Raw genomic sequence first — 24505 nt, forward strand, 5'->3', positions numbered from 1 at the left:
TTTTGTCTTGGTTTAGTTTGAGGAAATTATGTGACATCCATACATTTATATCCGTAATACACTTTACAAGGCAGTCAATCAGGGGGAAGCATGTACAGGCTGAAGAGTAGAGGGCCTAGGATGGATCCTTGAGGCACCCCACAGGTCATAGGAATATTTTCTGAGCTGTGGTCACCGAGGGCAACAAAGAATTCAAGACCCGTTAGATAGGTCCTAAACTAATTTAGGACTGGACTGGAGAGGCTGACCCACTTCTCCAGTCTTTCAATGAGGATCACATGATCTACTGTATCAAAGGCTATACTCAGAGAGCTCTTTGGAGTCAGCATTAGTTCTAAGGTCATATCCAACTTTAACTAATGCCGTCTCACTGCTATGATGGGCGCGAAAACCGGACTGGAAGATGTAGAAAGTAGCACTTGCAGCTGGGAAATCATATATCTGTTTGAAAACAATCTTTTCCAGAATTTTACTCAAAAGGGGAAGGTTGGAGATTGGTCTAAAATTGCTAAGAACTGAAGTGTCTAGGTTACTTTTCTTTAGAACGAGTCTCACCAAAGCAGTTTTGAGCGTTGGGAATATTCCTGTAGACAGGGAGTCATTAACAATAGCTAGAAAAAATCAGTGAGCATATGATCCAGCGGGCATGTGGAGGATTTAAGTTGGGAAACTACTTTTCTCAACATTTTTGTGTCAATCAGTGTAAACAAGCTCATATGTCCATTACATGGAGGAAGAGGTTCAGCGAGCAAGACACATAACCTTTCCTGGGTGATATTCCTCCTAATATTCGTAATCTTATCTCTGAAGTAAGCTGCAAATTCCTCACATTTGGAGGTAGAGAGCAGGTTATCTGGTGTTTTTAGGGCAGGATTTATTAGGCTATCAATCGTTAAGAAGAGCACTCTTGAATTATTTTGGTTGATAGATATCAGTTTCTCCATATACACTCAGATCTTCTGCAGGTTCTCTTTAGTTGATTAATTTCCTCATTCCTCCATGGAGCTTTATGTTAAGCTGTAGCCCTTTTCAGCTGAATAGGACTACAGAATCCAAGGCTGTCCTTACTTTGGTGTTAAAGGTGGTTGCTTAGTCTTCAATATTACTTGAGGGCCCCACTTCTAGAGTTGATAGACTGTTTGTGTTCATTATTTCTCTTAAACTAACAGCTACTGCAGAGGTAAGATAATGTTTCTTGGCAATGCGTTCAGTACTACTTTTGACTTTGGGGACCAACGCAGTGAAGAAGATGGTTGGAGAGAGCGAGGTCACTGATAGAGGAGACATGTCACCACGGCACCATTCTGTGTGTTGTGTGGGGATCAGTTGATGGAATGGACTGTGGTGAAAATGATGGTTTATTTTGTGACCAAAGTCCATTGTGAAAAATGTATATTATATGACAACATGTCACTTGCTGGTACCTTATTCTTCAATGCAAGCCCCCCCACCCACCCTCACTTCTCTGTCTCGCTTGACTTCCTCTAAGACTCGTAATCTATCTTCCTGGTGGTCAACATGAGATTTAAACTGGTAGACAGAAGGAAGGTCATTGATTAAGCTACAATTTTGTTAGTGCATGTTACGTCCACATCTTCCTCCCTTGCGTGTTCCTGTTTTGTGTTCCCTTCTGGGTTCTTCCTCTCCCTGTCACTCCACATTCAGGTTCCATCCCGCTGTCTGCTGTTCCAATCATCCAATCATCTGCGTGACCATGCCTTCTGTTCCTGACCAATCCGGAGGCAGTCCACAACTATTTAAACCTTGCCGTGTCTCCCCATCGCAGTCAACCCATTTCTTTTGTTGGACCATTGAGCTTGTTTTGTCGACTCATTAGTTTGCAATCGTTTGGGTATTCTGTTCTTGTTAGTGTTTATTTTAGTTATGTCTCGTCTTTCTTAAATCTTTTGTTATTTGTATTTTTATGTTAGCCGAGGGGTAAGTGAATAGGTAAGATACCCTGGGGTCTACATCTCTCCCATAGGCTTACCTATGTTAAATACTCCAGGTTAGGGGTGCGTGCCACCCACTGTAATTAAATTAGTTAGTATAGGTTATATTATTGGACATTGTTATCCAGCACTAGTCAGGAGGGGTCACCTTTTCTTTATGAGTTCTTTGATTTGGCACTGCTCGTAATTCTCTTATTCCCTTGGTGACTTTCTTTCGTTGTGTCTGTTGCCCAAGCTTTTGTCTGAATATACGCATGTGGCAAATAAATCTCAATTTTTGTTTTAATTTAGTACCTGTGTGGTGTACCATTCGTTCAGGGCCGGCTCAAGGTATTTGGGGGCCCTTTTTTGTGTGAGTGTGCTGCAAGGAGGCATGTCCAAACCAAGCTCAGCTGTCTCTGTCTGCACTGCAAGGGCTGTGAAATAGGATGCTGACTGCACACTTGTAGCCTTGATGCAAAAAGGTATTTATTCAATCAATGTTTGCCTTATAGCTTCATCAGGCCAGGGTAAAATGAATTGGAGACAAGCATTCAGACATTATATAGGTCAGAACAGAGGTGAGGGAAACAACCCTCCTAATGCCATGTATTCACTCTTAGTATGCGCGCTCCACCTTTTTTGTGTAGCTGACTTAACATTAGCCTACTGAATGACGGACATGTAAAGGAAAATCAACGAGTAGGTGTGCGATAAACGGTTTTAAGGCACGACGTTGGCATAGAACCACCCGACGCGCAGCGGAGGGTGGTTGCCTCCGCAAGTGCCTTAAAACCGTTTAACGCACAACTATGAGTTGATTATCCCGCTTATACCATGGCCTCACATGCCAAAGACAAATAAATATATGCCATTTACTCGCATTTTCTACATTAAAATATAAAGAAATGTTATTTATGTGTTGCTCATTGCTGAGTGTCATTATAGTCCCTAACTGCTAAATCACGTTGCTATGGAATTACAAATTGAATATCATATTTCTTGGAGGAACAGCGATGACATCCAATAGTTAACATGGGTTTGGAACCATAAGTGAAATGGAAAGTGTCCGTTACCTTTTCTTTCAGCAATGTCTCTCAACCCTGGATACGACCTAGCAACCAAACAATGAGCCTAGCAACCCAAACTAGCTAATTCCATAGCCTACTGTACCCATATATCTATGACTGTAGCTACCTGATATTGCTAGATAGCAATGAGCGAAGTGTAGGCTACTGCATATTTGCTGTGCAACATATAAATCGTCCAGCTGTCAAACCTAGTTGCCAAAAAATGTATGATAGCCAGACACCTGATTGTCCTCAACTCCAAAAGTATTGTTTTCATGTCATGGTATATTGTCAGTCGTATCCAATACTTTACATCCATGGTCGTATCGTTCATTGTGAGTTGATTTGCGAGGGCGGGCTGTCATATCATTATGTGAAGCAACAGGGTATTAGAATCCAGCAATTGCCTCTTCACACTGTGATATATTTGGATGCCGTATATACTGTAAATGAATAAACGAGGCGGAGACCGTTTTCCATACATCTGGCTTCTTTTACTGCAACTCGTAGACTGACGTTACAAAATCATATCTGGCTACTACACCACTAACGTGCACCACCACGTTATAACACAAAGTGAAAAAACAGTTTTTGATTTAGGGACAGTGTCTGGCTATCATAAAGAGTTTTTTGGCAAATAGATTTGACAACTGGACAATGGATGCGTTGCACAGCAAATATGCAGCATCCAACACTTCGTTCATTGCTAGCTAGCAATGGTACAGCAGGCTATGGGATTAGCTCATTTGGGTTGCTGTCAAAGCCGGCGCATTCATTTAGATCGGTAATTAAACTTCAGCCGAACTACGTGTGCGTATACATGGTTTGCTGGCCAATCAGAAAAGAGTATTAACCCAGGCCATGGTATAATCTAAAAATAAACATTTATAATGCCATTATTAACACTTATACAACAGATCACTCCGACCATACATTGTGATTGGCCAAGACGCATTCGGAGCCATGCCAATACATTACATTACATTACAGTCATTTAGCTGACACGTGCATCTCCTTTCTAAAACAAGTGATTAAGAGCATAATCTAGTGTAGAAGGCAAACCAAAAGGCAAACCAATCAATAACCACGATATACCAATGGGCAAATCACCGGTAAACGCTGCCAGCTGGTGCTAACCCTACTAACACAGTACGTAAAACTGACGGGACACATTGGTGTAATTGTGGTAACTTTGCGACGGTACCAGCAGCGGACCTAGCTGACACCTAGCTGACACTTGCCTTTTCAGTCGCAAAATAACCAAAATAGCCGTCCTCAAGGACACTGTAAGGGAACGTAGCCGCCACTGCTGCTTAAATCCGTAACTACGATGTAATTAAATAACGTGACAATGTGGTTACATCACAGTCCCAATCTGACTTCATTGGAAATGTGTCACAGTGGGTCAGAACATTTGTAAATTACTTAGGTTTTAAAATAAATTTTGAAGTCATACAGTTACAGAATTGTAATAATGAGGAGAAATCCTGCATGTCTGTTTTGTGTGTAATTTCTCATTTACAGTTAATATTAACACTAAAGATTTGCAGTCTAGGCCTAATAAAAATAATGATAAAAAATATGCCTATGAATAAAGTCCTAATTTTGCAACATAAATGTGAGCAATGAACGCTGAGCAGTGAACGTAGAATGCAAGGCATTGGGCTACTTTCTTAGGTGACACAATTGAAGAACTAGACAAACAAGTTACACACTCTGGTACAGTAGGTGGCTGTATGCACATTAAAGTTGTTTGCGATCCGCCACTAAACTCAGCGAAGTAGAAGAAGAACGAGGACGGGTTAAACTTCCGCTCCGTTTGAAACAGAAACGATTGAGAAAGACCAACACGCTGTCTTTGTCCCCGCGACAACACAGATCCTGTAAGTATCTCAATTTCAATGTATACATAGCTAGCTATGTATTTTGGTATCGTCCCAGATAAAACACCAACGTTATGTGCAAGCTGCCCTTTTGTAATGATTATCTATATGGAGATGCTCTCTTTCCAATGTTAGCTAACTAGCTAGCCAGCTAACGTGATTAGCCTTTTTCTGTACATCATGGCTAGCTAAGTAGCCTACGTAAAATTACTCTGTCGTAATTATAGTTAACTTTCGCTTTTGTGTAATTGTATCTTAAATTATAATGTTGGCTTGGCAACGTGAGAATATTTCAGTTGTGTACACTTTTATGAAGTGTTGTCGTGGGCCATTGTTTCCTAATTACGGGCAATGGTGGAGTCTTCTCAAGTCTATAGCAGGCTTGCGCGAGCTCCTGCACGTTCGTACTGTTTCGTCGCTTGGAATAAAATGCGATAATTAGCTTACTCGTTGATTTCGCATTAACCCACGACACCGTTAGTATGTGTTTGTTTTTAGGCATTCATTTTTCCGAAGTTAACGTTAACAGAATACTAGAAGCCCCAACAACGGAGCTAGGCTAGCTAGCAGGATTTGTTATAGCAGCAATCTTGGCTTTTTTGGTTACAGCAGCCATCTTGGTGATTTTGGGATGTGATTTCATGTTACTCTTAACTGTTGAAATGGTTGCTCATGCTGTCAAACGGGTAAAGAATTGTGTACTACGTTTTCACTCACATACAAATCCAAATGTTGCATAATAAGTACTCATGATGTGGACTACTAATATAGTGTCTTGCAAAATCTATTTAATTACTGAGTGTGAAGGGTGGTAGACATGTTGCCCTGTTCCTCTAAACGTGTCAGAAATCACGTGGTCCTGTGGAGTGTGCATGTCAGCCAACGAGAGGGTCACCCACCCACTCTCTCTCTCTCCCTCTCTCCCCTCCCATGCTCTCAGTTGCCAACCTCCCAGTTCTTGTTTGAACTGAGCAAGAAGCAGGTGAGCGGGGCAGGAAGAGGCGCTAAGACGGGGACAGGCGTGGCCAGGGGCAGTCCTGGGACAGCACCACAGGCTCTGTGAGTCTTGTTCAGTTGAATGCCCTCATGAGTATTAACAGAAGAGCACCATATACATATGCACACATACACTCTAACATGTCGCTCTCTCCTCAGCTCAGCCCAATGGTCTCTGATGGTTCTGTCTGGCCAGCCCTTAGGTGGAGAAACACCTGATCATCAATATAGGCAGGCACACGTAAGTACAAATGCACATACGTTTCCATAGACGGGATAAACAAATGGGGATATTGATATTGAGTTAATGTTAGCGGTAGACATGTGAGATTCATAAGACGCATCACTGACGCCAGTGACGCCACAATATCAGGGAAATTGAGCAATTGCTTCCCTGTAGTGCAAACTTGCAAGATTCGCTCAGTTATTAACCCTTCTTGCCTTTTTTGTTGTTGGTTTTCTCTCTCCTCCTTCCTCTCTGTGCAGTTCTCCTGTGTGCTGAGCCGCTATCCCATGTATTGCCACTGCTGACAGGGTAGAGCTCAGCCCCATGCAGAAGTGAGTGATGAGGAGAGGTAAGATCATTTTCCCGTTTTTTTTCCCTCCAGTTTTAGGAACCGTCTCAAGAATGTGTTCCCCACTTTTATGCCTTTAAATCAGGGTTGGAGTATTCCAGGTGTGTGGCCATGGCCATGAACACCAGTAGAGGAGGGAACCAAGTGTCTCATTCTCTCTCCACAGTTGTGTGGTTGTAACCCCCCACTAGCTACATATTCATTCAATCTTTATTTAACCTCGTGAATCAATTGAGAGTAAGCTCTCATTTACAATGACGTATAATCACTCTATATTTGAACTTGTACTACAGGTGAGATAATCCTTTTTAATGGTCTCTCTCATTCGCTCTCCTAGCTGTGATGTTAGAGTTGTGCAAGACTTGGGTGTTCTCCTGCTCTGAGTGCCCATTCTCCTATACCTCCCAGATCTACCTCCACAAGCACATCAAGAGGAGCCATGACAACCTCTGTCTCTGCTGAGGAACACACAGAGCATTATGAAGTAGCCAGTGCCTTGGCGAAGGTGTTTGAGCAGCAGTCATCAATGGATTGCCAGTGCCTTGGCGAAGGTGTTTGAGCAGCAGTCATCAATGGATTAACTCCCAAGACACAAGGAAGAGACAGTGCAACACGCGCTATGACTCCAGTGACGAAGGTAATATAATAAAGTGCATTCAACAGTCCCAAAAGAGTACTACTTGAGTTGACTAATCTGAGCTAATTTACCTCTACTATATGTTCCAGTGCCCAGGCAGCCGGTCGGCAGAACTCAGACCAGACCAGCTATGCCAGGTGCCAGAGCCGGAAGGCCTGCTCTGCCAGTTATCAATGCAGGTATCCATGCATGTTTGTGTTGGTGAAATGTCTATGCATATTTGCACACTTACAGTTAACTCAGGACTTTCTGAAGACTCATGTACTCAGTTCACTAATTCGCTCATCTCACATCTCACTACTCGGCAGTAGATGTTCATCGCCCGGGTCCTTTGAGCCAAGGCGCTGTGAGCCCAGGCCCTTCAGCCCTTCAGACGTCCAGGCACGAGCAGCATGCATCAGCGATTAGCACCCCGGCCAGACCAGGTCAGGGTCTGACATGTCTCATGTCGAGTTGATTCTTCCCCTTATGCCAGAATCACTACGCCGCCAGCACCATAGTTTCCTGCTCATCCCTTTATCCTCTGGTTTTCAGGTAGTTCTCTGATGCCATCGCCTGTGAGACCAACAGCTCCAGCAGTGTTGCCATCAAGCTCTGCAGATGCTGGTATGCTGAATTTTGTGAACTACTTCATGCTGCATGTAGGGATATACTTTGAGTTGAATATCCATTATGGGACCGTACAATTACTTATAGCCACATCTGTGTTTAATATCCAGACTTCCAGAGGATGATGTGTCAGCAGTTCTCCAGCGTCATGCAGAGTCTGAGGGAGATGGCACAGACAATGATGAGGCTGGAGCAGAGGCTGGAGCAGAGACTGTCCGGCGAGTCTGCAGACAGCTATCGGGGAGCAGTACTGGATGACCTGCACCCTGCTAAAACGGAGGAGGAGCTGCTGGTCTTGGAGGAGCAGCTGAAGGACAAGGATCATCAAAGGAAGATGGTGAGTAACTTCAGGGCAGAACTTTGTTCCTTATTTTTGCAGGGAAGTGTTAAGGAAATGTAAAAGTAAATGATTGTCTTTATGTTTTGCAGACGCGATATCCGAGTTCCATTGATCCAAAGATTGATTCCAAAGATCTGCCAGATGTGGTCCGGCGGGTGCTGTCAGCCATTGCCATACACAGAGTGTGGTGTGTCTACAGCGTCCATGGGAAGAGGGGGAAGAAGCCTCTGAAAAATATGACCCTCTACAATGTCATATTACGTAAGGGATTGTTCATATTTTCGCAAAATAATACATTGTCTTTGCTTCATGCCATGTGCATTGAAACCATTCCCTTTTTGGTTAAAAGGTGCAGTTATGGCCTGTAAGCCAAGCACCACTGTGACGGAGGTGTCTGCCCAGCTGCAGGAGATGCTGAAACATGCCCCTGCTCGATGCAAAAAGGTATGTGATGTCAGGCAGTTAATTGTCTCGTATCCAGTGACATGGCACGCTTCCAATGAACGTATGCGACTTGCTTTTACAGCCATTTCATTATGTCCTTAGGCATCTGCTCCAGCCCAGCTGACCTCCCCAGCCCAGCCCCTGACCGCAGCTCCAGCCCTGACCACAGTGGAGTATTCAGATGAGGATGACCTCTTCTGCCCAGACCCTCGATTCAGATGTGGGTGACCCCCAGCCCGTCTCCCTAAACCTGCCTTTCCAGCCTGCCAGGATGGATGCCTTTTAGTTTTTGTAAATTTTAACCTTTTTTTTGTGGGATACAACGGTCTGTTCCCGGTCTGCCTGCCACAAAATGCGTACTTTGTTTCATTTTTGTTTTTAGAACTTTGCAATTGTCAGATAAAGGGTTGCTAGCCAGAGCTTGTACATACTTTTTTTTGCTTTTCTGGCTATGCGTAATGTGACCTGTATGACCTGAATGTACTGTAAACCTCATCCTTGTAAATATGTATACTTTTAATTTGTATTGTACTTTGTGTAATAAAATGTTCTAAACTGTTAATGGTGTTCAGTCTTATATTGGTTTGTATCATAATGCTTGCTGCTATATCCCCATATAGCATTAATTCGTTTTTGTACTGGTAAATGCTAAATATAGCCAGTGGTACTGCAAATGCTAAATATAGCCAGTGGTACTGCAAATGCTAAATATAGCCAGTGGTCAGTAAGTGACCATATTTGCACCGTGCGAAAAAGACGTGCAGACCAAGTCATATAAATACCTGTAAATCTAGTGTCAGCCAAGTGAGTTTATAAGGGAAGTTCCTGCCCACGTGATCACGTGCGTTCTTTGCACGCGGCCGCAACTTCGGAATGACGTGTCGTTCTAACGTAGCGTCTACTAATCGGCAGATCTCGCGTTTCCGTAAATGGCCGCGTAATTTCCGCACGCGGCGCAGATGAATCGTCACCTATAGCGGCCGTATGTAGAACGTTTGCGCAACCTGCGTGTGTTAGTAGGGAAGTTGCCTATCGCAACGGTAAACAATGGAGGACTATTTCGGATTGCTGAGGGCTGAAAGCACTGCAGTTTAGTAAATTGAACACTACAAATCCATCTTTTTTAGTATGAAAGCAATAACACACTGGAGGTCGTGCTTTATCTGGGTATTGGCACAACTGTGCTGGCTACTGCACTCCAGCTGCACTCTCATACCTACGGCCGTGCCAATAACCACGGCAAAGCACTCCCTCTCGTGTGTTAATCTAACAATAAACGTGTTTATAAAGCTATTATTAACACTTATAAATGTCATTAACACACTCATGTATTAAAGAGCAACTCATAAGGACCTTATTACCTACAGACCCATAAGAGGGCCTTTATATAAAGTGTTACCTCTATAGTACCAGCACATTCCTGAGGCCTGACCTGGACTCCCTCTGTAAACATTACATTAACCACTGCTAATGCCGGAAAGCTCTCAAAGATTTGTGAACTAGAACCACAATCTATTTTATTCACTCACCACAGTGCACCTGTGTGTGTGTGTGTGTGTGTGTGTGTGTGTGTGTGTGTGTGTGTGTGTGTGTGTGTGTGTGTGTGTGAGTGTGTGTGTGTGTGTGTGTGTGTGTGCGTGTAGCCGAGAGCAGACCGGGAGAGCAGGGTCAGACAGTGACAGTGAGAGATTATATTTATCTGAATGACGGGAAGTCTGCACTCTGCCACATCTGTCCAGCCCAGCTGACCTCTCCAGTATAACTCATACACTGCACAGCACACACCGTTCTCCCCCAAAAACTGGATGACCTTACTGCCATAATTGTGTGTGTGTGTATGTGTGTGTGAAAGTGACGTACAGTCATGATGGTTGTTGTTGTTGCTCTAGGAGTCTCTAGGCCACTGTGTTTCTAAGAGCTGCTGACTCAAGTTATACTGTATGTGGATGTCCCTCTGACAGACAGAGAGAGAATGGTGCAACACACACCTGCACAGGAAGTCAGGTAGTCCCTAAGAACAGGAAGTCTTACAGGGCAGGGGGCAAAAAAGGAAACAGGAGAAAGAAAAGAAAGTCCTGTTATGGAAGACTGTGTGTGTGTGTGTGTGTGTGTGTGTGTGTGTGTGTGTGTGTGTGTGCGTGTGTGTGTATGGGTGTGTGTGTGTGTGTGTGTGTGTGCGTGTTTGCGTGCGTGTGTGTGCATGTGTAATGGAGGGAGTAATATATATCTCAGGGTGATGAAGATGAATCATCCTCACCCTCCCTGGAGTGATGTCATCATACCTCGCCTGGAGTCAGGGGAGGAGAGGTCCACCCCCTCCTCCAACATGGCTCGTAAGTGACCGCGTTTTCTGCTCTCTCTCCCTTCACTGTTCTCCAACCACCCCCCACCCCCCTCCTCTCTCTCTCTCTCTCTCCAGCTGGTTAGTTTAGCTCAGACTGTGTGTCTGCTTGGGTGAGTTAATTTGACTTAAATAAGCCCCTTTAGTGTCAGAAACACTCTGAACCAGTGTATCTGATCTACAGTTCAGCTTTGGCTATGCTCCACACACACACACACACACATTCACGCACACATGCACACACAGGCACGCGCACAAACGCACGCACACACACACTCCTCGTTCTCACACGCATACACACATATGCCAAGAAAAATCAGTATATAAAGGGTGTGGAAGAGTATTCAAACACACATCACACACACACACACACACACACACACACACACACACACACACACACACAGGCCCCAGCAGAGTCTCTTGTTGTGCTGATGCAAGGCTGATGATTCAGAGGAAAGTTTGAAATGAGAGACTGAGAGACAATGACATGCTCTGAAGCATGCATTCACACAGGCGGGCCACTGCTGTAAAGGAATGGAAACCGCTCTGAGAATCACACCCAGCTCCTGAGGTAGCCTCCTGAGACCATCCTGATCACACCAGTTCACATTCTGCTTCTTTCACAAATCATTCTGAATCCTCTCCGTAGAGATCCGTCTGTGCCAGATCAGAAAAAGAGTTTGGAGCATCAGGTTACACCAGACTGTTCCCCAAATACTAAACACACCAGACCGTTCCCCAAATACTAAACACACCAGACCGTTCCCCAAATACTAAACACACCAGACTGTTCCCCAAATACTAAACACACCAGACCGTTCCCCAAATACTAAACACACCAGACCGTTCCCCAAATACTAAACACACCAGACTGTTCCCCAAATACTAAACACACAGGTATGGGTGGGGGCCGTTGTAGAAGACAGCCAGCCTAGGGGAGAAGTTTGGGACCGGGGAACTAGGAGTGCTCTACTGCTTCCCTGCTCTGGGTGGGGCGTCTGGCACACTGTCAGTCACGCCTTTATTCCAGTCCAGAACCGACAATTCCCCCTCTGACTCTCGCTACATACGGGCCTTGTTGAGCCAGCACCATAAGCCTGGGTTGATCTAGAGTGGATCGTCTGGAGGGAGGTGGGGAGGGGACTCCGCTACACATCAACCAATCACAGCACTAGGCAGCTACTGGGTCAGACGTGGACACGGGTCAGGCGAATTTCGAAATTGGAACCAGGGGTGGAGCTACTCAGATGTAAGTAAGTAAGTAAGTAAGTTTTATTTATATAGCGCCTTTCACAGCACGAATGCACAAAGCGCTTTACAATACAGATAACACATAAAAAGGAAGAAAGAGCGACATACAAAATGCAAAACATACAAAATACAAGGCAATTACGACATACAAAATACAGTACAAGGCAGTTACAAAATACAGTACAAGGCAGTTACCAGGGGAGGGGAGGGGGAGGGAATTACCATACAGGCAGCCAGCCTCGACAAGCAACCATACAATCAGGTGCGGCCAATATCCTGACAGCACTGTACTGTAATGAGAGGGGAGAGGGGGGGGGGCGAAAGGCGAGGGGATGGAGTGCGGGAGAGGGGGTGGGTGCGTGTGATGTGGTTTGTGTGTGTGTGTTTCTGAGTCTGTGAGTTCAGTCCATGTGTGTGTGTGTGTGTATGCCTGAAGGCCTCTGGCTGAGATGGTCCTGGGTTTATGGGAAATGTAATGTAAATAAAACAAGGGTTTATGGGAAATGTAGTTCACTTCATAACCTGAGGTCCTCACTTAAACGAGATATTCACTGAGCCTGATGGGAACCTGCCAGCTAAAAACCTAGTACTGTCACCCTCCACTTCTGCTGCGCCTGTATCCAGCCATAGGGGCTGATTATTTATAATGGTCTTGAAGTTTAAAACCTTATTTACATAGTGTTTGCTGTTTTAAAAGATATATGCAGTGACATGACCTATTGGTGAGGACCAAATCATTTTTTGACTGACTAGATGAGATGAATTCCTGATGTACGCATAATGATGTCACTAAATCCCACTGTGATTGCTTTTTCAGTCAGTGAACAGGAAGTAGAGCAACCCCTCTCTGTTCGATCCCCTGATAGAAGAACCTCCTAGGTGAGACCACACTACGTTGCTCCGGTAAACATATGAAGACCCAGACGTATTCAAGCTGTCTTGTCTAATTTGAGCTGTCTTGTTAAGTTTCGGTTTTCCACATCCTCCCGCCCATCTCCAGATGTGTAGTGCTTTGATCTAGTTCCCCAAGTACAGGCAAGACCCCTGTGGTGCGGGCGCAGACTAACGAGTGTAGGCAGGGAGACAAGAAGGTGTCTATAAGGAAAGGAGCTGACTGCCTTAGCAAGTGGGTTGGTGAATCAGAAAACATAATCAGCTCCGCCTTCTCTTTGACCAGGTTAGCCAATGGGGCAACTGTGGCGGTTAGGGGAGGGGGGTATAATTATTGGACAGGACACCCAACCATCATCCTCAGTGTTGACTGAGAGCTTGTGATGGCTGTTTGTTGGTCTCTCTCCAGGCCAAGCTAATGAGACCCTCCTTCATCTTCTTCCACAAGATAGACCGGCTGGCCCCAGTACGCTCCAGCAGACAGGACCAGATACACAGGTGAGGCCTGTCTGTCACGGAGCCACCGCCTCACTCCGCCTCCGGTGTAACTCGGTTCTTCAGCTTGGCTGAGTACTTGTTTGATGTTGCTTATGGGCGATTGGAACTAAACTAACCTTAGGTTGCATTTGTCTCTCTCTCTCTGGCTCTATCGTGTCCTCTCTGCTGGCGCTGATAGATGGGTTGGACAGTAGAGGGGAGCCAGTGGTCCAGTTCATGCTTGGTTGTTGCCTACTCACCTTCCCGTCTCCTGCATCACCTGCCACCTGTCTCCGCCCTGCCCAGCTGCACCTCATCCCTCATTACCCTTAGCATTTATACCAGTCAATTTCTCTTGGTTCTCTGTAAGATCATCCAGTGATGTACCTAGTCTGTTCAGCTCTTCTGTCTGCCATATTTTGGAGTCGTTTATTGAAATTGAGTTAAAGTAGTTTGTATGAGTCAAGCATCCTCAAGACTCAAGATCTGTTTACTGCCATGTATATGGTTCACACATACTTGAAATTTGACTAGGGTTAAGGCATATGCTGTTGTAGACGACAAAGGACAGGGAGCAGGACAGAACAGTGCAAAGACAACAGTTTTCTTGCATGTCAAGTTCGTCAGTGACATGTTATTAATTGTCATTTTGTGATCACTTTGTGATATTTTCTGATGACCAAGCCTTTTATCTAACCAGAGCCGTAGCACATTATGGAGGAACCATGTCCCTTTCTTTTACCGATCCCTAAGAGCAAGAACCGTGAATGTCCTGAACAGTGTGGTGGCCATATTTGTTGGGAATTTGGGTGGCAACAGTGTGGAACATCATTGCAAAGTTTCACTGCCATTTAATGCCAAAAATATTTGGAGAAGTAGGCTATACCTTGTAAATAAATCACCAATAGAAAAAAATATAGCTGTGCAATTCTTTTGTACAGTCTGGTACAGTAGTTAAATGGTTACAAGTCGGCAAGCGATAACATTGAAGGGAAATGTATACTGACAGCGATGACTGTTTCAGAAATGGTCTGAGACAAAATAATGAAATGTTATACATAAGTATTGTGGAACACTGGACATATTTTAATGACTGACAAGGAGAGAGGAAACAGTCCAAGTTAATCAATAATAGTTAGGCTCACTATGAGGAGTCACTATCTGGGAGCCAGTGCAGAGAACATTTATATAACAGGTTGATTGCTAAAAGCATGGAGCTATAGGTTAATATAGTTGGCCGACGTCATTACACATTACTTCCCTTAAACTGGTGAATCAGAGGCAGAGTAGGGTGGGTCTTCCTATGGTGATGTATTTTCCGCCGAGTTCGCAGGACTCATGAACGTGCGCCCAGCATCCCTGAGGCTCATTCACAGCATATTTCTAAAATCGCACAGATGTGTTCAGGATGCGACCTTCATCAACCCTGAGCAATTTGGAGTAAATGGGATGACGTATGTAGGAGTTATGATGACTTCCTGTTTCACCAGTAGGTGGCGCTGTAGGTATGACGCAATACTGACTTACAGATGTGTTCAAGACGTGACCTTCATCAGGCGTGAGCAATTTGGGGTAAATTGGATAATGTATGTAGGAGGTATGAGCACTTCCTGTTTCACCAGTAGGTGGCGCTGTAAGTGTGACTCAAAACCGACGCATAGATGTGTTCAGAATGCGACCTTCATGAAGCGTCAGCAATTTGGTGGAAATCGGATAATGTATGTAGGAGTTTTGAGGACTTCCTGTTTCACCAATAGGTGGCGCTATAAGTATGACGCAATACTGACACATAGATGTGTTCAGGACAGAACCGTCATGAAGCGTGAGATATATCGGACAAATTGGATAATGTATGGAGGAGTTATTAGGACTATCTGTTTTATGGCGAAATGTCAAAATTTGGCGGGGCGCCACGGCAAGGGTGTTTGGTGAAAACTCAATGTTTTTGATAACTTTTGATCACAAAGGTCTTAAGATGAAGCTGACCGAATATGAAGTTGATCAGATGAAATCTGTAGGAGGAGTTTGTTAAAGTACGAGGCATGGAAATGGTAAAAACAAGGACAAAATGGCACATTAAGAGCAAAATGGCTGACTTCCTGTTGGATGTTGGGTATAGCTCCAAGAGACATTTGTGTGACAGTGTGTCTCGATGAACTACATATGCCCACCGAATTTCGTTCGCCTACATCAGGGGTGGCCAACCCGCGGCTCGCGAGCCGCATGCGGCTCTTTGCCCGTCAATGTGCGGCTCCTCCATCCATCCCCCCAAAAAAGTTAGCTTGCGGCTCTTACATCCTTTCATTAAAAAATAAATTAATTCATTCCATAAGAACGTTTCTCTCTCTCTAGTTTCGCTGTGCATTTCTTCCCGCCCATTTTAGTTTATTGCAGATTTGTCATAAAATCATGATTCGTTTCGCTAGTGAGGAAGTTGCGTGAGAACCACTTCAAACCAATCATATAGGTAGCAAATCACCTTGGTAACAAAATTATTAGGTGCGTTTACATGGACAGTTTGAATCGGTTTCAAATAGGTTTGGAAGACCAAACCGATTGAAAATATGTCATATAAACACCTCAATCCGACTGAAACGCCCCAACCCGATTGAAATTCCAATCGCTTTCAAGGAGGTAGTTTAAACCTTTTTGAAACCGTTTGGTCCGTCATGTACGGTCATGTATACTACCTTGACCTACATTAGACTTGACTAATGCGCATGCTCGACAGTTCCGTAGTCAGCTGTTTGTAACCATCGTAACGCAATCACTCACGGCTGCGTGCGCGTTCGAAACATTTGTTTCGTCGTCGCATGTAAACATCCAACCAGTTTACTTTGTATCCCATGTATACGCTCGTCAACCACATTGAAAAATATTTGTCATGTAAACGCTCCTATTGCAAACAAAATAATTTGCTTTGCGTGGGTCATTCTCTTTTACGACAAAAGCTAACGTAGCCTAGGCTACTACTGTACACAACCAAAGAATGGCTGGAAAGAAATGCGCAGCTAAAAGAAAATATGAAGACGAACACAGGACATTTTTTACCCGAGTGGGGAGAGTAATGTTTTCTTCATAGAACGTAATGGTAAACCATTCTGTCTGATATGCCAGACATCATTGGGACATTTCAAAGCCTCAAATCTCGAGCCCAGTCCAGTCCAGCCCAACCCAGCCTAACCCAGTCCAGCCCAGCCTAACCCAGCCCAGTTCAGCCTAACCCAGCCCAGTCCAGCCTAACCCAGTCCAGCCCAGCCTAACCCAGTCCAGCCCAGCCTAACCCAGCCCAGTTCAGCCTAACCCAGCCCAGTCCAGCCTAACCAGGTCCAGCCCAGCCTAACCCAGCCCAGTCCAAAATATATTATGTCAGACAATATCTTGTTGTATGTATTAATTTTAAATAAATTAACTTTAACTGTATATTTAATGGACAATAATGTTTTTCTTCTTATTTTAGACTGGGGTGCCTTGGGATTTTAAGTACTTATGAAGGGTGCAGTGACTGAAAAAAAGGTTGAGAAACGCTGGTATATATGGTGTGGCTCTGGGTGGTACCACAGTAATTTTTGTGGCTCTTAGTCTCTGACTGGTTGGCCACCCCTGGCCTACATCAAACGGAAAGGTGGGGCTCATCATTTAAAATTTTCCAGGGGGCGCTCTTGAGCCGTTTTGCCACGCCCATTTCCGTCACCCATGAAATATCACACCGGTACTGACGTATCTGCAAAGTTTCATGCGTTTTCATCGATGTTTAGGCCACCAAAAGGACTACGAGCAGCAGTGAGCGGGCCCTTGCACCCCACGCGTGTCAGGGTGTGGCGCCGTTAAAGGGTGTGCTATTTCAAATGTTTCACCGGGACCGACGTATCTGCAAAGTTTCATGCATTTTCATCGATGTTTATGCCGCCAAAAAGGCATTTGTTTGGGGAGAATGTCTCGCAAGCTGTGAGCCGCTTGGCTCGTACCACCTCAAATTTCTAGCGGCTCACACCGCGTCATTATGTCGTTATATCGCACATATTTGATTGGTTGACAGGCCTGGAGAGACTAAGCGTTCTGTGTTGCTAGGAGATGAGAAACATTTTCTTGTTTGGTAACAACATAGCATGATTGTGTTACTTTGTAGTCGTGGACATGGACACAGCAGGGCACGGCTCATTGAGTGTAAATGCACAGAGCTATGAGCCGTGAGTCATGAGCCAAAAAATGTGGATCACGGTTCACAAAGTATAAATTAGGCTTTAGAGCGCCTCCTACTGGTGACAGGAAGTTTCTCTCAGTACTGGACACCGAAATAGCACAACCTTTAACGGCGGCGCACCCCGACACACGTGGGGTGCGAGGGCCCGCTCACTTCTGCTCGCAGCCCTAGTTAGGGCCCGAGCACTTGCGGTGCGAGGCCCTATTGAAATTGTAAGGATTATTATTATTCTCCTTCTTCTACCTTCCTCCTTCTTCTTCTTCTTCCCAAACAATGCCTTTTTGGCGGGCTAAACATCGATGAAAACGCATGAAACTTTGCAGATACAGCGCCACCTACTGGTGAAACAGGAAGTACTCATAACTCCTACATACGTTATCCGATTTACTCCAAATTGCTCATGCTTGATGAAGGCCGCATCTTGAACACATCTGTAAGTCAGTATTGCGTCATACCAACAGCGCCACCTACTGGTGAAACAGGAAGTCCTCATAGCTCCTACATACGTTATCCGATTTACTCCAAATTGCTCAGCGTTGATGAAGGTCGTGTCCTCAACACATCTGTAGGTCAGTATTGAGTCATACTTACAGCGCCGCCTACAGGTCAAGCAGGAAGTCATCATAACTCCTACATACATTGTCCGATTTAGACAACATTTCTCACGCTTCATCAAGGTACCGTACTGAACACATCTATGCGTCGGTATTGAGTCACGCTTAGAGCGCCACCTACTGGTGACAGGAAGTTTCTCTCAGTACTGGACACCGAAATAGCACACCCTTTAACGGCGGCGCACCCCGACACGTGTAGGGTGCGAGGGCCCACTAACTGCTGCTCGCAGCCCTAGTTAGGGCCCGAGCACTGGCGGTGCGAGGCCCTATTGAAATTGTAAGGATTATTATTATTCTCCTCATTCTCCCCAAACAAATGTCTTTTTGGCGGCCTAAACATCGATGAAAACGGATGAAACTTTGCAGATACGTCAGTCCCGGTGAAAATTTTTATATTTCATGGGTGATAGAAATTAACGTGGCAAACGGCTCAAGAGCGCCCCCTGGAAAATTTTAAATGGCGAGCCCCACCTTTCAGTTTGATGTAGGTGAATGAAATTCGGTGGGCATATGTAGTTCATTGAGACACACTAAAATGTCTCTTGGAGCTATACCCAACATCCAACAGGAAGTCAGCCATTTTGCTCTTAATGTGCCATTTTTTCCTTGTTTTTACCATTTCCATGCCTCGTACTTTAACAAACTCCTCCTACAGATTTCATCCCATCAACTTCATATTCGGTCAGCTTCATCTTAAGACCTTTGTGATCAAAAGTAAAAAAAAAAAAAATCACCAAACACCCTTGCTGTGGCGCCCCGCCAAATTCTGACATTTCGCCATAAAACACAAAGTCCTCATAACTCCTACATACATTATCCGATTAGTCCGATATTTCTCACGCTTCATGAAGGTTCTGTCCTGAACACACCTATGTTTCATTATTGCGTCATACATATAGCGCCACCTATTGGTGAAACAGGAAGTCCTCAAAACTCCTACATACATTATCCGATTTGCACCAAATTGCTGACGCTTCATGAAAGTCGCATTCTGAACACATCTATGCGTCGGTATTGAGTCACACTTACAGCGCCACCTACTGGTGAAACAGGAAGTACTCATATCTCCCACATACATTATCCAATTTACCCCAAATTGCTCAGGGTTGATGAAGGTTGCATCCTGAACACATCTGTGTGTCAGCATTGAGTCATATTTATAGCCACCGACTGCTTACAGGAAGTCCTCATAACTCCTACATACATTATCCATACATGCTTGCACACTTCGTTATAAATCGGAAAATCAAATAATCAATAAAAGTTTTATAAATGAGGCCCCAGGTCAGGCCTATCTTTCAGTTCACAGCTATTTTGGTGGCATTGCTAGCTGATTCCGTCCTACTAATCAGTCCTGAACAAAAACAAGCCAGCCACGCACATAAGCCAGGCTGGACCTGGCCTGTTTATTATGAATGTATAAAAATACATGTCTCCCTCTCCCGTTCTCTCTTTCCCCTCTACTCGCTTGTCTTTCAACTCCCCATCCATCATCTCTTTAACCCTCCTCTCTCTCTCTCTCTCTCTATCCTCATCCTTCTCACCTGGCCCGGCTCCCATGCCCGCCTCCTTTTTTTTCTCTTCAGTTTTCTCATATCCTCAGTCGCCCCTCACCGCCCTCTCTCTGACCCACAGGCCAGTTCTGCTGAAAACCAATCCTCTCTCTTTCAAAGCTGCTGTTCCATTACCCTCCTCCCTCACCCTGCACACACATCCCTGCACTGCCACACGTGTGTGTGTGTGTGTGTGTGTGTGTGTGTGTGAGTGTGTGTGTGCAGTACGTATCTACCATACCTCATTTGTAGTACTTTATTTATCGTACCGCTCCTTTGAGTAATGAGCATTAGACTGATATAAACTAAATAAATGTTTATTCAGAATCGTAATAAATACAATGTACTGTAGGAATGCATTAAAAAATAGAAAAAACAGATCTGCTCTACATATCACTTCAAAACATCAACGTGACCATGTCGTACATCATGTCAACAAAACTATCAATAATACTTAGCAAAAAAAAAAAAGTTTAATAATGAATATATGAAAATCTATCTCAATAATGAACAATGAAAAATTATCAATAATGCTTCAAGATCCAGCTTGTTTGTCCACAAAATATTATTATTTTATGCTTACCAGACAAATAACGATAGAAATGGAACCAAACTCGACATTCGTAGATCAGCAAAGAGAGGACATGAGCACTAAACACCTTAACTATTAGCTACGTGTAGTGTAATAACTATTAGCTATGTGTAGTGTAGTAACTATTAGATACATGTAGTGTAATAACTATTAGCTACGTGTAGTGTAATAACTATTAGATACATGTAGTGTAATAACTATTAGATACATGTAGTGTAATAACTATAAGATACATGTAGTGTAATAGTGTAATAACTCATTGACAGTATGATGTTTTATATGGTGGTGGATTCTGGACTGGGCCCTCTTGGCGATGCTCACTGCTGTTTGAGGAAGAGCGCAGCGCCAGTCTGAATCCAGAGGTCAGGGCGTCCGACGCAGGGCAGCGTAACCTGGGTGACCAGCCTCACCCGCTCTGCGCTGGTGTACACCGGCAGAGAGATACGCTCCTCTGGGCTGGAGCTACCGCTGCAGCTCTGGAACAACATGGTCAATATACACACACCGGGTTAGAATAACACACACACACACACACACACACACACACACCGTGTTACAATAACACACACACACACACACACACACCGTGTTAGAATAACACACACACACCGTGTTAGAATAACACACACACACACACACTGTGTTAGAATAACACACACACACCGTGTTAGAATAACACACACACACCATGTTAGAATAACTCACACACACACACCGTGTTAGAATAACACACACACACACACACACACACACCATGTAAGAATAACACACACACACACACCGTGTTAGAATAACACACACACACCATGTTAGAATAACTCACACACACACACCGTGTTAGAATAACACACACACACACACACCATGTTAGAATAACACACACACACACCGTGTTAGAATAACACACACACACACCGTGTTAGAATAACACACACACACACACACACACACACACACACACACCGTGTTAGAATAACACACACACACACCGTGTTAGAATAACTCACACACACACACACACCGTGTTAGAATAACACACACACACACCATGTTAGAATAACACACACACAAACACACACCACATTACAATAACACACACACACACCATATTACAATAACACACACAGACAGACAAACTCACACACCATATAACAATAACACACGCACACACAACATACACACAATATTAGAATAACACACATTAGAGCAACTAGAGTAGAGAAAGGCTGAATCCCAATTCATCCCCTGGTGTCCCATTTCAACCCACTAGCCCTTTACACTTCCTTCCAAGGGGCAAGGGGTAGGGGTAAAAATGAGAAATGGGATACAGCCTAATCGTGTAGGTGTGTGTGTGTGTGTGTGTCTGTCATACCTGTGGTATCCAGGCCATGTAACAGGGTGGAACAGCAGACACACTGGGGGAGTCATGCTGGTTCTCAGACAGACGTGTTCCATCAAAGCTACAGCCCTCCAACTTCAGACCTACCACCTACAGACAGAGAGAGAGAGAGAGAGGGAGGGAGAGAGAGAGAGAGAGAGGGAGAGAGAGAGAGAAAGAAAGAGAGCGAGAGAGGGAGAGAGAGAGAGAGAGAGAGAGGGAGGGAGAGAGCCAGAGAGAAAGAGAGAGAGAGAGAGGGAGAGAGAGAGAGAGAGAGAGAGAGAGGGAGAGAGACAGAGAGAAAGAAAGAGAAGCAGAGAGAGAGGGAGGGAGGGAAAGACAGAGAGAGGGAGGAAGAGACAGAGAGGGAGAGAGAGACAGATGGAGAGGGAGAGAGAGAAAGAAAGAGACAGAGTGGAATGGAGAGAGAGAGAGAGGGACAGAGAGAAAGAGAGACAGAGAGAGGGAGGGAGGGAGAGAGAGAGGGACAGAGAGAAAGAGAGACAGAGAGAGGGAGAGAGGAAGAGAGAGAATCATGCAAACAGAATGATTTGTGTGAACACCAGTATGTCATCAGTCACCCTTCAAACTGGCACTGGCCGTTAGTGACCCCGCCCCAGACTGGTAGTGACCCCGCCCATCTGAATTTGCTGGATATACTAGCAGCATGGCAGAGACCCCCTGTCCCAGGACTCCCAGTATAACTGTGTGTGTGTGTGATGTCATGATAGGTGAGTCAGGGATTCCGCGGGCGTGTGTGTTAGACCAGCTGGACAATGGAAGGAACCCTGGCGTCAGGTCAGCAAGACATATCTCATAGATCACTTGAGAGAGAGAGAGAGAGAGAGAGAGAGAGAGAGAGAGAGAGAGTGTGTGTGTGATTATTGCTGGACATGAATAACCCCATCTCTCAGCTGAGATGTCTGAATGGAGTCTCCCTTACTAGAGACTAGAGCTGCACTCTCCTTTATCTCTCTGTCCTTCTCTCTCTCTCCTTTCTCTCTCTGTCCTTCTCTCTCTCCTCTTTCTCTCTGTCCTTCTCTCTCTCCTCTTTCTCTGTCCTCTCTCTTTCTATCTCTCTAGCAATGGGTCAGTGAGTAGTATTACTTCGCCCTCTATGGGCATGCGAGTGGTGGTGCGGAATGCCACAGACGGTCGGATGGAATAACGCGGGTCAGGTGACCATTCCTATGTTCTCACATCTGTAGGTGTGTTTCCATCACACTTTTTCGCAAAATAAAAGCGATATTTCTAAAGTTTCTAAAGTACAATTGCGACATGCAGGTGTTTCCATTGAAAGGTGTTTTGCGCAAAAGCCGTAATTCTCGTAGTCTAGTCTCGCGATGCCACACAGTTCACGCAAAGCGCCACCAGGAAGTAAACAAACCGGTCCCGAGATAGGTGCCCTGTCTTGAGACAGGTGTTGTACCTGTATTCTACCTGCTGCTCCAATGGTAAATGACGGCTGACGGACATTTGGGACATTTTCTATGACTTAGCACGGATATCGACTGAATGAGAAGGTAAGGAAGTGTTTGTGAATCTGTTAACATTATATATTTTTGTTGAAACAAAAATAATAAATTCCTAGTGTCGCTAGAAAGTCGGGTGTTTCAGGAACAATGTTATATGTTGTTATTAATAATTCATCGCGAAAATGTTGATGCGATCAGGGATTTACTGCGACTGGACTCATGTCAAATGTATATAACTAGCCATGCGGCATCTTGTCATGTCCGGTGACGTGTGGCCTAAATTCGAAAAGTGTTTCCATTACACTTTTGCGATATACTTCTATATCGACACATCTGAAAAATCACCTCATGAGTGTAAAAACTTTTTATCGACACTTGAGAGGTTTTTCCGAAATGTAGGTGTTTCCATTACTGTTTTTTTATTGCGATATTTGGGTTTTGCGCATTTCTAGTGGTAATGGAAACGCACCTATTGTCCTTCTCTCTCTTTCTCTCTCTACTTCTCTCTCTCCTCTATCTCTCTAATTCTCTGTCCTTCTCTCCCTCTCTGTCCCTCTCTCTACTTCTCTCTCCTCTCTCTGTACTTAAACATCTGTCTTCCTTCTCTCTCTACTTCTCTCAATTCAATTTAAATTGTAAATGCTTTATTGGCATGAATGTCAGTGAACAATATCACATACAAAATCTCTCTCCCTCCTCTCTCTACTTCTCTCAATTCAATTTATATTGTAAATGCTTTATTGGCATGAATGTCAGTGAACAATATCACATACAAAATCTCTCTCCCTCCTCTCTCTACTTCTCTCTCTCCTCTATCTCTGTCTCCCTCTCTCTCTACTTCTATCGCTCTCCTCTCTTTCTCTCTCCTCTCCCTCTCTCTGTTCTTTTCTCTCTCCTCTATCGTTCTGTCTCTCTCTCTATTTCTCTCTCTCCTCTATCTCTCTGTCTCCCTCTCTCTACTTCTATATCTCCTCTCGCTCTCCTTCTCTCTCTACTTCTCTCTCTCCTCTCTCTCTACGTATCCATCTGTCTCTCATTCTCTCTCTACTTCTCTCTCTCTCTCTCCTCTCTCTAAGTATCCATCTGTCTCTCATTCTCTCTCTACTTCTCTCTCTCTCTCCTCTCTCTACTTATCCATCTGTCTCTCATTCTCTCTCTACTTCTCTCTCCTCTCTCAATTCAATTTAAATTCAATTTCAAATCAATATGCTTTATTGACATGAATGTCAGGTGAACAATAT

At 44.4% G+C, this 24505-nt stretch overlaps 2 protein-coding genes across 2 annotated transcripts in view; one reads left to right on the forward strand and one right to left on the reverse strand.

Annotated features, from left to right (window-relative positions):
- Positions 1-7452: 7452 nt before the first annotated feature.
- On the forward strand, positions 7453-11550 carry LOC311329944 (uncharacterized protein; the record flags this gene model as incomplete). Its single annotated transcript, XM_084461896.1, has 4 exons — positions 7453-7517; positions 7627-7698; positions 7812-8038; positions 11479-11550. Exons 2-4 carry the CDS (start codon positions 7638-7640, stop codon positions 11548-11550), a joined length of 360 nt encoding a protein of 119 aa, XP_084318022.1. The 5' UTR covers positions 7453-7517; positions 7627-7637.
- An 8817-nt stretch (positions 11551-20367) lies between these two features.
- The window catches only part of dync2h1 (dynein cytoplasmic 2 heavy chain 1), a gene marked incomplete at its 5' end in the record, with an annotated part of 236486 nt that continues 232348 nt past the window's right edge, over positions 20368-24505 (reverse strand). The window contains 2 exons of the mRNA XM_084443002.1: positions 20368-20887; positions 21784-21900. Of these exons, the coding sequence (XP_084299128.1) occupies positions 20729-20887; positions 21784-21900 (276 nt within the window). The 3' untranslated portion in view covers positions 20368-20728. The remainder of the gene's footprint in view (positions 20888-21783; positions 21901-24505) is intronic.

Source organism: Borostomias antarcticus, assembly GCF_949987555.1.
Source record: "Borostomias antarcticus genome assembly, chromosome: 1".
In the NCBI taxonomy this organism is placed as follows: domain Eukaryota; kingdom Metazoa; phylum Chordata; class Actinopteri; order Stomiiformes; family Stomiidae; genus Borostomias; species Borostomias antarcticus.